The following is a 14,971-nucleotide window of genomic DNA, read 5'->3' as shown; positions in this document are numbered from 1 at the left end:
TCCGGACAGGCGGCCCGGCAGGCTTTTCTGGCCGCCGGACCGGGCCTGCGGCAGCTCCCGCTCGCTCGGCTGGGCACTGCTGCCGGCCTGGGAGGCTCATGGCTTGTGTGTCGTTTTTAGGCCTGCTGGGACCAGGGCTTCAGGAGGACACCATGACCGGGAGGTGAGTGACTTGCCCCGAGATGGCTCTCGGTTCGTTGTTCCACTGAACTTTTGACAAGTCCTCTTGCAAACTGAGCATTTCTGAGAGTGTGTTGTTAAAGCTGTGGACAGTGATCCGTTTTCCTGTGGCTGCTCTCACTTTCCAGCACAGCTCCTTTACCCAATGTCCTGCTGGGTTCTCTGTTAAACGCCCACAGTTGTGTGTCCCTATTCTGAAGTCTCTGCCTTAAGCTGGTTGTAGCTGTTCATATGGTGTGCCACGCTTTCCCTGACCTGTCAATAGATGCGGGCTGTTAGAGGTGTTTTTGTTAGCACGGTGTTTGTGAACCGTCAGTGTACCTTAGAGACTTTCACATATTGTTTCCTTGAGTAAGAGAGCTACCGTGCCATCGAGTTTTCTTACAGATATAGGGATTGAGTATGTAAATGGTAGAGGGATTGAATCTGAATCACAGCTTTTTGTCTTAATATATATCTGTGGAGTTTATCTTCTGTTATGCATGTGTGGAAGGTAGAACTGGACAGCTTAGTTTAATATTGCTGTATTATGGGACAGTTGCTGGATGCAGCTGAGACAGTCATGATGTGTACATGATGCATGGAATGAGCCTTATAATTGCTTTACCTGTGTACTACAGACAGGTCTTTGTCGCGAAGAATTGTTGAGGAGTTTGTCTAATGTCACTTGTCCAGTGTATGTGGAGCTGTCTCTCTGGCTGTCCTTGTAGACTGCAGTTAATTCCTTTGAGGCTACAAATTAGCAGCAGTTAATATTTTCTCCTATAGCAGTTACTGCAACACAGGAGACTCAGTTTGTGGTATATAGAAAAAAAAGTAATGTTTACTCATCACAGAGTGTTTGTAGACATTTGAAAACATAACACCCACTAATGTTGAAGCACTTTGGGTTTAATATGAAGTCTGTAGTGCCAGAAGTTTATAACAAGCAGAGAGATACAAAGCTTTCGTAAATACTTCATGTCCCAGTTACTTAGCTTTCCTCTGTTGACTGAACATAAGGATTTGCAGTAATCTGTAAAAGTGAAAGCAGTGGAGTTTTTCTTAATTAAATTTCTACTGCTGTGGAAATAGTTTCTGCTGAAACAGCACATGATTTGTTTTTATGTTTGATACTTGGAGTGAATTATGATTTGTAAATGTTTTCAATGCCTTTAGGCTGTGGTGCAAGGCCATTTTTGCTGGCTACAAACGTGGCCTCCGAAACCAGCGGGAGCATACTGCTCTTCTGAAAATTGAAGGTGTTTATGCCCGTCAGGAGACAGACTTCTACTTGGGCAAGAGGTGTGCCTATGTATACAAAGCTAAAAAGTAAGTAACTTTTTATTGTTATGCTAAATTGGCCAACTCCTATATCAGCTTTTGCAAATGCCAGGATGTGAGCAGTCTGTTTATAGAAATTTTGTTAGAACAAAAATAAATTTGGCTCAATTTATCAATAGAATGTCCATGGAGAACTGTGTAGACCAGTTTAATTGGTTTGTTTCATTTTTAAAGTCCTTGATTATTTTTGCTTTAATTGGCCTATGTGTTCTTAATTCAGATTGTGAAATTACATGGAATAATCATTCACTGTTATAAATGATGTGTTAAGAGAGTAAATGGGTTGAGAAACAAATTTTGCCTGAGACTGGCAAACACTGAAGGAGGATAGAATAAACTGAAGTGAGGTGAATTTGTGTTGAGTACTCTGAGCTATTGAGTTACTCAAACAGCAGAACTATTTTGTGAAGCCTGGAGGAATTTGTATCCTGGCTTTTGCATGCCCCTGTCGGAGCACTGTCATTTCTGCTGTGCTGGCATTCGTGGAGGCCTTAAGAACAGTTACTTATTACCTTCCACTTAATTTTTCTTTGAGTGTAGCTGTTCGAGTTCAGCATTGCCTTGAATAAAATTGATCAGACTGTTAACTTGACCACCATCATTTCCATGATGGCCTATGGCTTTTCTGCTAAAGCAATTTTTAGCAGTCTATCCCTTCCTTTCCTGCCTTTGGTGTGTCTGGAGAAATCTTACAAGTGAGATGTTGCATATTCTTTGGCGTTGAAATTGTTGAGTTTTCGGTTTGATCATCTTAGCATCAGTGTTTTCCAAATTTTTAAGCTTCGTAACTTGTTAATAGTTCCCCAGTGGAGCTTCTGATAAATTACAAGCTGCAATACTTACCTGTTTGGAAGGTATAGTGAAAATCCCAGGCCTAGCAAATTTCACAGGTAAATAAAAGTGGAACATGGTCCAATTAAAGATGACTGAGGAATAAAGTTACAGAAGTGCCTTAAAGAGGCTGCATTGTCTGCCCCATCCCTGATGGGTCCTGTACAGAGCTGTGACTGGTGTGCTCAGCAGTTCTTTCCCTCTCTTTTCTCAGCAACACTGTAACCCCTGGTGGCAAACCCAACAGGACACGAGTGATTTGGGGGAAGGTAACTCGCGCCCATGGGAACAGCGGCATGGTTCGTGCCAAGTTCCGCTCCAACCTTCCTGCCAAGGCCATTGGACACAGAATCCGGGTGGTAAGCGGATTTTCACAAGAAGATATTTATTGGCAGTTTTTGGGGTACCTTTCAATCCCACATACTATGAGGGAAAACTTGAACTATAGTTTTGTTCTGTTGCGGTTGTGTATTCAGCATGGCTCTTTGATAAGTGCTCCTTTTGGAGCTAGGAGAGTTTTGTGGCTGGCTTCTTGTGCTGAGGGGGTTTGTCTCATTGTCAAAGGGTTTGTATGCTTGCTCAGCCTGGAAAGGCTCTTGGAGTTCTGGGACTCTTCCTCAGCTCCATTCTAAAGCTAGCTTGATTTCTCTTCCCTGGATCTTGTACATGTATTTTTGCACCCTTCTAGTCCAGTTCCTACCTGTTGACAGATTTTTTTTCTCCTACCTCCCAAACGTTTTAACTGAGGGGTGTACAGTCCTGACCTGTCTGCTAGGACCTCCTCCACAGTCGATGTTTTAGCCACAAGGCTTCAGTGAGGCTGTCCCTTTAGGTTCCTTGCCCAGAGTTTTGATGGAATACCTTTCTAGCGATGTTGTCAAAAGGAGTATCAGAGGGGATGCAGTCCTTCCTTTCTGTCTTTCTCCATGCCTTAGAAAAAGCACGGTAGGAGTGGCACAGTTAAATCCTGAAACTAGACCCGTGAGGACTCTTCCTGTCAGTGGGCAGGAGGGCTGACTGCCAAGGGAGCCTATGCACCAGCGAAGTGCTGCTTCAAATCACTGAACTAGCTTGCACCTCTTCTGTGTAAATGGGAGGATTGCTTTTATAGCAGTTGAGGAGAGCGACAATCTAAATTGTAACTGCAAAACTTCTGTTTAAAATAGTACAGTCCAGTAACAGGATTTCTAACATGATTCTATTCTTGTCTTTTACAGATGCTGTATCCATCTAGGATCTAAATTTTTATTGGAAATAAAATGGAGAATCTGTTTAATTTTTGTACTTTTCTATTTTTATCCTTTCCACCTATTTTGAGGGACTTCATTTCTTCTTTAGTAGCATATCAGAATTCACAGCACGGGATGGAGTAGTGATTCTAAGCTAGATAATGAAGTGGAGATTCCACCCGTGCTTGGCAAGGCATTTGTAGAGCAGACTACATTCTAAAGGCAAATAACTGTCAGCCTTTACTGTAACCTGTCTGTGCCTCCCATCATGGAATCCGAATGGTTTGCAGGGCTAAACAATAAACATTTACAACCTCAAACTGTGCACATAAGCTTTATACAGAACATGAGAAATAATTTCTTGCCTACGTAGTAGAGGGAAACTTCTTGTTCCTGTTTCTCTTGTACTTGGCGATGACTGCTGTTGAGACAAAACTGTGTAATGGGACGCTAAATCCTAGTAGGTTTAAGTCCTAGCTCGCATCTAAAAATAGCAGTTCTAGTATAATCACAAAGAATGAGACCATATATACCTGGGCAGCATTTGTGCCTGTAGCATCTACTGTATGAAATTTATTTAGACACATTTTCATCACACAGCTCTGTAGTGCCTGAGTATTAATACTTGCTGGTTTCCTGGCCAGCCTTATCACAGTGTGTAATGTGGAGTGGGCAGGATCCTTACATTAGACTAGTATATTGTTTTCATGAGTTCTTTAAGGTTTGTTGAACAAGAAGGTGGTAAAAAATGAACTTAAAGCTTCCTAAAGTGCAAGCCTCAAAGTTTCTTGGTACATCCCTCAAGAATACTGGGTAGTTTTAAGGGAGGTTTCAGGCAGCTGCGGGTTAGCATGGTTACTGCTGATGTCACAGTCCCAAAATGATCTGTCAGTACCCCGGATGGGTAATACTACTGATTCCGTGTAGTTGTTCCATCATTTGGAAAGCATCCCTAGTTGGTGAGGCAGGTGAGTTGTTGCCCTAACCTTCCTTTGGTCCCACTCCAGCGCAGGTCCCTCTTTCCCTGTGAGCAAGAGCTTCCCTCTCCCTGCCTGGCCCTGCTGCCTGCAGCAGGGAGCCCTCTGAGCTGGGACTGAGCTTGTCTGCCATCTCCTGCGGTGGGCTGGTATTTCATAACTAATCCTCTTCCTTCTGAAGGGGGTGGAGTAGTCATGTATTAGGATTGCATTATTGGGTAAATTAAGTCTTTCTTTTGAATGGCAATTCAAACAAAAACTGTTTGGACCTGGCTACTCAGCGCTGGTATAGAAATTATTTCACTGAACTTGGTTCAAGAACTACGCCTGCTGCTACTGGTGTCTCCAGCAGCAGGAGAGCACTTGCAGTGGAAAGTGCTTTTTTTTCTAATGTGTGGAGAGAAACTGCAGCTTATGGCAACCTGGGTCAAGTCAAGCGGGGCTTTAGTCTTCTGCAAGTACTGACAGGTTGTACACATAGGATTCAAAGAAGGATGGGGTGGAATACAAATTGAATTTCCCATTTGGGGCATTACCAGAGGAAGGAGGAGGAAATGTAGTGGGCAAATTGGACTGTAACAGCAGGTTGGTAGTACTTGGTCCCTATCATGTGGCTGGATTCTGCTGATAAGAAGGTAATAAGCACTCTTGAGTTTGAGGTAAGCGGCCCAAAAATAGTGATCCCTTTTCTCTCATCTTCTACTGTACCAGACTGCTAAGGTACAAAGCCTGTTCCTGGGAGGTCCAACATCAAATAGCATATGGCTACAATTTTTGAGTCTTTGTGTCAAAACTCTGCTACTTCCTTTCACCTTCATTTGGTCCCACCAAAACCAGCCTGTTTGCTTCTACCTGGTGGCTGCTCAGAGCAGCAGGTGTAGGCTGTTCCAAGGCCTGTGGGGTGCAAGTGTCTTTGCTATAGCAAACCCCTTCCACTCCTTTCCCCAGGAGTGCCGTTAACTGACGTGGGAGGAAGCTATGGCATCAGAGGAGCCTGCTGTCTGCTCCTTTGTGGACCAAACCACCTGGGAGCTCCTCAACCTGCTGGACATAGTGGGCAGGCGAAACGGACGGGTGCTGGTGATGGAGGTGGACAATGACAGTGTGAGAGCTCCCTCGGTGCTGTTGGATTTTGCCCAGGACCTGTGTGGCACAGCTGATGTCAGGGCTAAACTACAGCAGGCGGAGAGGATGGAAGAGGAGGAGGAGGTTCGGCCACATCTGGTTTTTATGCTGTGGCAAGCCGCTGTGCTGAAGCAGCTCATGCGGTGGGAGCACCTGGATGAGGCCCTCTGGGATGTGAGGAGCCTCCTCCCCTGCCTGCCAGATGTGCTGGTGCTTGTGATGATCCATCCAGGCCCCCAGGAGCAGCTGGACCAGGCAGTGGGAGCGCTTAGGAGGCTGCAGTGTCTGCTGGATGGGGCCTGGCAACTGGTGGTAGAGGCAGCGGTCTACAGCCCCGGCCAGCCTGGTGGTATCCTGGAGGCAAAGAGAGCTGCGTGTAGAGCACTGAGAGAAGTCTTAAACTGCCATGAAGGTATCCTGGGACATAGCCAAACACAGGGGCAAGGGACACAGAGGCAGGCTTTTTGGAAATATAAACATGCACAGGGTGGGGCATGGAAGGGTCTGAGGGACAGTGTAGACCAACATGATGTGTGGTGGCTGGGTTCAGATACAGGAGGAAAGTTAAACTAGACCTTGTGGGCAATGGGAGCTGGAAATGAGAGTGAGGGCTTAAGTGCTGGGATGGGGATGGGCAATGTGAGTCTGAGCCTACTGTGTGTCCTCTTCCAAGTTGGCTGGTGGTGGCTTTTGCTTCTTGCCCCAAAACACACGTGGCTGTGGAAACGCTGCTCGGTGTAAGAACTGCAGACCTGACTCCACTGCTGGGGCTTTCCGTGATTATGTTAACAGCTCCATGGTCTCACTGACCCTGCGTTCTTCATTGGAGGGATGTGCTAACTTTTTGGGGTGAGCTATAGGCCAAAGCTTTGACCAGGATGATGCCTGCTGTTCTATTATGTGCGTTTCCTCCCCTGCAAGTCGACTCCCAGGGTCGATTTATTGTTTTGCTCCCAGAGTTCAGTTACTGCTGTGCCCTACCTGAACATATGCCACATGAGGTATCAAAGATGGCTGGAGAATGAATTTCCTCGGGCAGCAGAATCTGACAGGTTGGTTTTAATGCTGTTCACTCTTTGTAGAAATACTCCCCTCCTGGTGCCTTGCTTGTCTGCCCAGTCCTTCTGCATGGACATGATTCAGTATGTGTCTGCTGCCAGAAGGGGACACTGTGCCCTCAGCATCACTCTGTCCTTGCTACAAAGCTCAGATTTCTTTGGCTACAAATCTCAGATTTCTTTGCTGCATTGGCTGAACAATCTACCCCAGGAAATTTCTATCAAAAATCACTGAGTTTCTGCTTTGCATGAAATGCCTTGCTCAAATATCAAAACGTCCCCGAGAAACCTGTTGGGCTGTCCCCAAGAAACCAGCTGTCAACAGAGAGGGAGTCAGAGCAGGCCAGCAGCCTCTGGATTTTAAACTGTCCCAAAACAGATAGTGAAACAAACTCAGAGGTAAGAGCTAAGACCACATTTTCCCAGGAGAGCCTGGATGCAGGGCTCTTTGGTACGTAGCTCCCATCAGCACAAAGCTCCTGAAATTCCCCAGGGTTCTTTGTAGTCACAGGATGGTGGGAGAGCAAAGTTTGCTGCCCCCTCTTGCTTATCGAACAAGATGCTGCAAACAAGACAAAGGTCCATCTCCTGTTGCACTGCTATTTGCCATTAGTGTGTTGGCCTTTCCCAAGATACTGTCCTTACACCAGAACAGTTGAAGGATCTGGGATGAGCTGTCTAAACTTGTTACACTGATCTGTGGGATCCTTCCCACCTACCGTGATGGAAGGACCTGTGGATGGTTTATGTGCACAGCATGCTCTGTAAGTCACTATTTCACAGACGGCCACTCCAGGCGTGCCTGGTAGCTCAGTGTGGTGTGTTTGGGCATGCGACACCTTGCTGTCATTCGTGCTGTGCTTTCATGCTTGCTGCCTGAGCAGCCCTTCAGTACGATGGGTGAAAGCAGCTTGCTGTACCTTGACCCAAACTCCACTGAGATCTGTAGATCAGGGTCCAAGTGCTGGCTTACGGAGGTCTCAGCACAGCTCTTGTGGGAGGACTGAGGGCGGTGTGGGCTGAACCCACAGCATGTATGGGGCTGAGAATCAGCTGGAGCGAGGACGGTCCTCATCTATGTGCAAATGCAGACTGACACTGCTGAGCCCTTCTGTAACAGGAAATCAGTCAGCATCCTCGTCAAACTAGAGGCACTACAAGTAAAACAGTACATTTGTGTTCGCTCTTTATTCCTGGGTAAAAAAAAAAAAATAATTGTGCAGATGAAAACCCAACTTTTAGCCAACTGTCAATTAAAGGAGCTGTTGCAGGCAGCTGACCTTACACCCATAAAAGTGAGTACCAGTAGACATCCAGCAGGTTGAATTACTGGGATGGGTTATTTTGGATGGGAGAAACTGTGGGAGCAGTAGATTACTTTTGTTTTGAAGGCCAATGGCCCATGTAATAGCTGAACTCATTTTCCATCCTCTCTGGCCATGGCAAGGCACTATGGTTAGCTCCACATTTTTGCATTGGGAGTTTAAATGTATTTCTTCTCTGGTTTTTTTACAGATCTTTTATCCACCTAAGATCTTATCAATCTCCAAAAGAAGTATTAAAAACCTGGTGTTTATTTAATTTCCCTGTGTGTCTGCGTGTACCTATAAGCTTTAAAGCTGTACATCAAAGACTATGAAACTCCTGCTGAAGCTGCAGGTTTGTGCAATATAGTACGGAAGGGGTGGGATTTGAGTGTGGTACAGAGCCTCTGAACCAACTTTTCTCAGGGAAAGGATCCTCCATGTTATTTTTCAAATATGGGTTCTTTCCACATCCTTAAGGACAGTGTGGCTTTACAAAGCAAAACAACCTTCCTGCAGGTGTTTGGATGGTGCTGGTGCTTGGCAGCCTCTTGGATTAGGTGCTGGTTCTGTGAAAAAAACTGCTTTAAAGGAGGGGGGGAAAATTACCTTTTCCAGAAAATGATCAATGTCTAGTTGTCTAAATATAGTTGTAACACACTTGACCCAATTGCTCTGTTGTAGAAGAGACTTTCCATGAGCAATTGGGCATCTTAGGATAATTTCCCCTTTTCTTTAGAGAGGATGCTTTTTTTTTCTTTTTTTTTTTTGATCGAGCTAATGCAGAAATAGTTTTCTTGAGTCAATGCAAGATGTGTACGGTTCAGGCTGTTTGTGAGTGCAGGAAGTTTGGCTTTAAGAGACTCCTGATCAGCACATTAGCACATGCCTAAAGCAAGTAGCCATGATGAGGTCCTGTGTGTCTATTATTTCCTGTAGCATTTGAAACATGCAGTTAACCATCCAAATCCAGGCACAGTCCATGCAGCTCTCTCAAGTTTCTCCTCTGGCAGCATGTTTGTGCTGTGTCCAGGCACTTCTGCGTGGGGTGACATGCGGCACTGCTGAGCACTGCTGGTAAAAGGGGAAGCTCTGAGGCACATGGCTGAAATCCTGGCCAGGACCTGGGAGCACAGGGATGCCTACAGGGGCAAGTGATGTAGCCACAGGGATAAGTGGCTGGAGTGGGGAGGAGTGTGGTCCCCCGGACAGTCGAGGAGAAGAGGAGACAGAACACCGTGGGTGCTGTCAAGCTACATCCATGCTTCATTCTCCAGCTAATCCTGGATAGACATATAGGACTCTTGGAGCTCCCTGCTCTGCTGCTGTGACTGCTCCCCCAACCTGCTGTGCTCCAACAAAGGCAAGTCATGGGAGATCTGCTCTTTAAATGTTGAATGCCGTTCTCATTTTGACTAATGCAGAGTTGGCGAGTTTTCATGCGATAGCTGTAGTGCCAGGCTAGCAGGAGCACTGTGATCCAGCAAAGCAGAAACAAGCAGCTGTGGCCTGAAACCTCTTCAGCCAGCTCAGCTAGATCCCAAAGAGAAGACGCCCCAGCAAGCATTAGGAGTACTGCTGCATGGCCCAGAAGTTTGCCGAGGGCAACAGGTCTCTTCCCAGGGCAGAGGAGAACAACCTGCTCTGCTCAGCTGGCATCACACGCAATGAGAGCAGCAGGGAGGTGCCATCCTGTGGGCTTCAGGCATATGAGCATCTGAGTACTACCTCTGGAAGAAGATCTTGATCAAGAAGGCACCTGAGCCAAGCTTTGCCCATTTCCAAAAAATCCTTGCCTAGCCCTGCTCCTCACTGATCTGGCACATCGTGCCTATGTTCCAGGGCAAAGTCCAACTGCCCTTTGATGCCCTGTAGTGTACCAGAAGGGCACCTCGCCAGCTGGTTATTTGTGGCCTCTTTCAGGGCTCAACTGTGTCAAACCAGGCAGATCTAAACCCACATGTTCTGCCCATCGAAGGAACTCTAGCCTGGCAAGCTGATGGATCTGCCCTTTGTCTTTATGAAGGGAGCAGTTCTGAGAACCTGGGGGCTTGGCCTGTGCCAAGAATGGGTTTTGTGGGAATGAGGCAGGAGGATGCAAGGGGGAGCATGAGCGAGGCCGGAGGGGCTGCATTTGCATGCAGTGGTCCCCAAGCACAGGTCTCCAGCTCAGTGGGGGTCTGGGGTAACTTTTAAGAGGTTCTGCAAAGGGTAAGCATACATAAAGCTGGACTGCTGTTGTTGAAGACATGTGTGTACTGGGAAAAAATGGAGGCTGGTGGTGGTGAACAGCTAGTCCCAGGTCCTGTCATCAAAGCAAGGGCAAGGCTACAGCAGGACATTAGAAAAAGGCCAGAAGAGGCAGTTTGGTCCTTGGGTCTGATTTCATGTCTATCGCCAGCCAGTATTTGGACATCTTCCCAGTAGAGGGGCAAAGAGCAGAGTAGGCTGAGGGGCAGCCTCCATCGGTCTCTAAGGGGACAGGCAGATACATCCCTCCTACTGCATGGTCAGGACTGCCCCAACACCATGGGCTTTCTGCACATGGCCCTGTGCCAGGTCCCCATCCTCCTCTTCAGAAATACCTTCCTATGCCCCTCTGCCATCCAGAAAGGGATGGTGACTCAAGGAAACATAAGGAAACTTAGGACAACTGCAGAGATGGGCAGAATGAGGCATGGCTTTCAAAGGGAACGGGATTTTGGAGAAGAGAGGCAGGGAAAGGTTTGGTGTTCTCCATCAGGAAGCCAGGCTGTGTTGGAGCCATGGGACAGCCAAAGACTTCCCAGTTTTATTTGCTTATGGGGTGTAACCTCTGCTGAGCGTTGCTCAGAGGTGTGTGTTGACTTGGATGGATCCAGGCCAGGGCTGAGTTGGCACAGGCTGCCAGGGGACCAAAACTGGGGCTGCCTCAGCAGTCCCTGGAGGTGGCCGGGTCTGGGGCATGGGGAGCTGTGACAGGACAAAGCAACCATCCGGTCTGGATTCAGATTCTGACTGTTCTGATTCAGTTCCGACTGAACTTGACACAGGAAGGATCTGTGTCTGGTTTGATAGAGTGCAACCTTCAGTGGGGGAAAAGTTCAGGGGCTAGAAAGGTTGAGGGAAGTTTTGGGGAAGGTCAGTGGAGGAGATGGGAAGAGCCATGGAGGAGTGAACAGGAGACAGGAGCTAGAAGGGGTTCAGTGGGACTGGGATGTTCAGGGCAAGGACATAGGTGGGGTCTGGAGTATTTTCTTCACTCGCAATTACCTCCTCTGCTACTTCTTTGGGGCACCCAAGAAGGTCTCCATGGATGAAGAGCTAAGCCAGTGCTGCTGGTGCCCTGCAACAATCCTGATGGCAGCTGCACAAGTAAAGCAGATGCTTTCCAGCATCTCATAATGATGTGTTTTTTCCAAAGCAGTAACTGGAAGCAGGTTTGGAGAACAGGTCTGTGAAAGAGCACTTGTGCAAATGTTTGTTAAGGCTTAGCTTGTCGGCAGCCGGTTCCTACTCCTAGCTGGCTCAGAGGCTTTTCCAAGCACCCCTGTGAGCATCGAGGCTGCTGAGAGGAAGAGTTTAAGGAGCTGGGCTGGGTCATTGGACATGGGGGCTCAGAGCTGCTCCCACAGATTCCCTCGTGCTCGTTTAGCCTCTTTGCCTCCTATCATCAATATTGGCAGGAGAATTCTTTTTCCCCTCCTCTTTCTAATCTCTTCAGAAGAGAGTTTAATCTTGGTACATGCATCTCTTAAGGGGCCTAATCCAATGGACCTTTGATTTTGTTTAGACTTCAAGGCACTACTAATACGCATGATAAATTTATTTTTCTGAACAAAGCATCTTCTCTTCCTCCTTTGAAGTCCGAAATGAGCAGATGTTGTGTTTGCTCTGAACAGCTATGGGCATATGTAAGAGATGTGATTACCCTCATTTAGGCCTATCTGCAGAGATTTTCTACAAATGTGACTGTCAGATGGATGTTTGAAGGGGTGTCAGGCCTTGTAAATACATCTGTGTTTTCACTCAGATGCCTGCCAGAGTTCTGAATTCACTTCGTCAGGGACTACAAATACTGCTGATCTCATGACTGCCTCCGAACTGTTTGAGCTGTACCTCTTTAAGTAATACAAAGGAAGATAAAGTTGTATTTACTATTAGATCGTACCTCTGTTAATGAGTAAAGAAGTGTAAACAAGGTTGGTCGGGTATTGTGGGTGATGTTCACCTTTCCAACCATCCTCTTCTGGCAATGGTACATGTGTACCCAAACTTAAACAGAGAATTGCAGTGGCCACAAAGAACAGCTCTACCTGGTCCCTAATATTAGTTTTCAGAGGCTGTGCTGGGAGTTTAAACATTGGAGCCGCTGCAGAGAAACAGCCAGTGGTGTTCCTTCTGGCCTGAGTTAGGAAGATCTTTTTTTTCTATACCTTCTCTGCAGGAATCTTCATAAATTCGGGGAATCACCTGGTTAAGAGCCCACTTCCAAGGCACTTTGGGGTCTCTATGTGACTTGCACAGCACTGCTTCAAAAGAACCCTGCAAGACCCGTGCTGTAATGAACTTCGCACATCAGACAGGGTATAACTGGCACCACCACACCGCAGGCTGTGCTTGCCGCTCGTGTAGAGTTTAAACATACTGTAGGTCTTGTTGCAGCAGTTTGCAGGGAGCATCCTGCCTCCTTTGAGCCAACTTCAAGAGACCTGGGCTTCCCCGGTCAAACTGGCTGAAGCAAGTGTCTATCTTTGGCTTGTTCCTTGCAGGGAGCAGCCAAAGCTGCTGGTCCCTCTTCCCAGAGACTTTCTGCTTGTGACTGGGTCATGAACAAATCTGTGTGAGGGCTGTACCCGAAATTCTGTAGTGGGGGAAAGTATGAGCAGAGAAACCCCAAGGTGAGGGCTCCTGGGGACCAGCACCCACTCCTGTCCCCTCCTGCTGGCACAGCTCATGGTGCTGATAACACCCAGGGCTTTTCTCCATGGGACCATGAGCAGGCTTCTGAACAGATGAGAAAAAAATCCTTGTAAATACAAAATCTGGGCAACACTAAGGACAGACCTGGCTGTTGAATTATGTCTGACTTTGTAGCCCTGCCATGTTGACAGCTGCTCTCAGGGCTACCACACTGGCATGGAAGCAAGGACTCTTGCAACAATAGACCCTGATCTTTGGAAGAGGCACCTAATCCTTCTGTTTTATCTCCGTCCGATTTGCTTATCAGCACTTGTCAATGAGTAAGTTACTTTTGCTAGGACCCAGGGCAGAAAGTCTCTCTGAAACTCTCGCCTGGGCTGTCTGGCCCCCACAATGCTGGCATGGGCCAGTGTTTGCTAAGCCTGTCACAGCTGGGGCAAATGTTTTCCAGGCTTAAAATTGGCAGCACATAGCAATCTTCCCGAGCTGCCACACCTCCGTTGTGCCTGGGGACCAGCCTGTGGCACATCCCTTCCCTGTGGTGGCTGCTGATCTGCTGGGCTCTGGGGATGGGTGGCCATGAGGATGGGTGGCCATGAGGATGGGTGGCCACGAGGACAGGCAGGGAGCAGGCACGCTGGCTCAGCCACCTTCATGGCACAAGCGTGCCCCAACACACATGTTGGGAATCATTGGTCCAGGGCAGGCACGTGGATTTCAGCTCTGCTTTTGCCCCCAATGCTCTTGGAGCCTCCTCCGCCCATCCTACAGAGATGGTTTGGTTCTGAATGGCCTCAGAGAGCGACTGGCCAAGGTGACTCCGGCCGTTTGCACCTTTGAGCTGTTTTTCCCCTCCTGAGTTCTTGCGATAAGACATTACCTGTTTAGAGGAGCCTGTTCTGATATGGCACAGGGGAAGTATTTACCCTGTGCTGTGGACTGGAGATTCCTGGTTCATCTGAGACACACCGACAACATGCAAGCGCCAGGGCTGCACACGGCGGCTGCTGTCACGAGGCTTTCATTCACCGTTGACTGGCAGAGCTGGTTCGTGGGATATGGGTCTCTCCCCATGGTGGGGCCATGCAACACATGCCAGCACCAAAGCCCTGATTATAGCTCCGTACTTATCCCTGCAAACATTTTGTGCTTTGAGGGGACATGTGTGTGTCACTGCGGAGTGCTGCCAGTGCTGGTGGGGCTGTGACTATGGGCTGTGTTTTGCATGGAGGGGAATGGATGTGGTGTTTGCAGAGGGGCAGCCAAAGGAGACTGTCTTGGGAAGGGACTCGGAGGTGCAGCGTGTGGGGTGGGGACTGTGGCTCGGCTGTGCACTTGAGCACAAATTGGGGAACTTGTGATCAGTGAGGTGCGTGTGGCCTTGAGGGGGTAATTTTTTCCCAAAGTGGAGTTGTTTCCCAAATGTGGCTATAGCCTGGCCAGGCTGTACAGCAGTGTAGTGCCTCCTATGGCACATGATGCCACAGAGACCACTCCATCACTGCCCTGGGGTATGGCATGTTACACCCTGAGGAGCACGTTACTCCCTTGGGGGTGCACGATCAGCCGCTCCTCTATCGCGGCCTCGTGTGTGCCCCACTTGGCAGTCACCATAGCCTCTGCTCATCCCTCCCTCAGCTTCCTAGCCCCTCCACAGCGCATGTTTTTTGCCTGAATTTTATCACCTCCTCCTTGGAAACAAGACCAGCCTCGCAGAGGGCTGCGCAAGGGCTCTGAGCCTGGTTGGGTGGCAGATCTGGGGACCCCAGCTCCCCTCGTGTACCCTCTCCGCTGTGCCCACCCGGCAGCAGGCAGGGGCTGCTCAGTGGGAGCTGGGGCGGGGGCGGGTGCCGGTCCCGGGACGGGGCTGGAGGTGCTGCAGGTCGCCTTGCACGGGGCGGTTGATGCAGGGTGCGAGGGACCGGGGCGCGGGGGCGGGTGGCTGGGTCAGTGGGCGGCGCGGAGTGCCGGTGCCGGGGGCGGTGCGCGGTGCCGGGCAGGGTGCGCGGCGGCGGCGGCGGGGGATGGCGGCGGCGGAGCTG

The 14,971-nt window shown here is 48.6% G+C and overlaps 1 protein-coding gene across 1 annotated transcript; it reads left to right on the top strand.

Moving 5' to 3' along the window:
- Window positions 1–56: 56 nt before the first annotated feature.
- Window positions 57–3,610, top strand: RPL35A (ribosomal protein L35a). Its single transcript, XM_010573035.1, has 4 exons — window positions 57–163; window positions 1,339–1,491; window positions 2,549–2,693; window positions 3,552–3,610. The coding sequence occupies exons 1-4, from the start codon at window positions 99–101 to the stop codon at window positions 3,573–3,575; spliced, it is 387 nt and encodes a 128-aa protein (XP_010571337.1). The 5' UTR covers window positions 57–98; the 3' UTR covers window positions 3,576–3,610.
- Window positions 3,611–14,971: the final 11,361 nt, after the last annotated feature.

Source organism: Haliaeetus leucocephalus, unplaced genomic scaffold (genome assembly GCF_000737465.1).
Source record: "Haliaeetus leucocephalus isolate CR32 unplaced genomic scaffold, Haliaeetus_leucocephalus-4.0 Scaffold362, whole genome shotgun sequence".
In the NCBI taxonomy this organism is placed as follows: domain Eukaryota; kingdom Metazoa; phylum Chordata; class Aves; order Accipitriformes; family Accipitridae; genus Haliaeetus; species Haliaeetus leucocephalus.
This window is presented reverse-complemented; position numbering and strand designations above follow the sequence as displayed.

What these genes read in the sequence shown, in the direction of transcription:
- RPL35A (XM_010573035.1), top strand. Translation starts at nt 99, where the DNA reads ATGGCTTGTGTGTCGTTTTTAGGCCTGCTGGGACCAGGGCTTCAGGAG. An exon ending in GAGGACACCATGACCGGGAG is followed by an intron (nt 164 to 1,338) that starts GTGAGTGACTTG and finishes CAATGCCTTTAG; the next exon opens with GCTGTGGTGCAAGGCCATTT. An exon ending in TTGGACACAGAATCCGGGTG is followed by an intron (nt 2,694 to 3,551) that starts GTAAGCGGATTT and finishes TGTCTTTTACAG; the next exon opens with ATGCTGTATCCATCTAGGAT.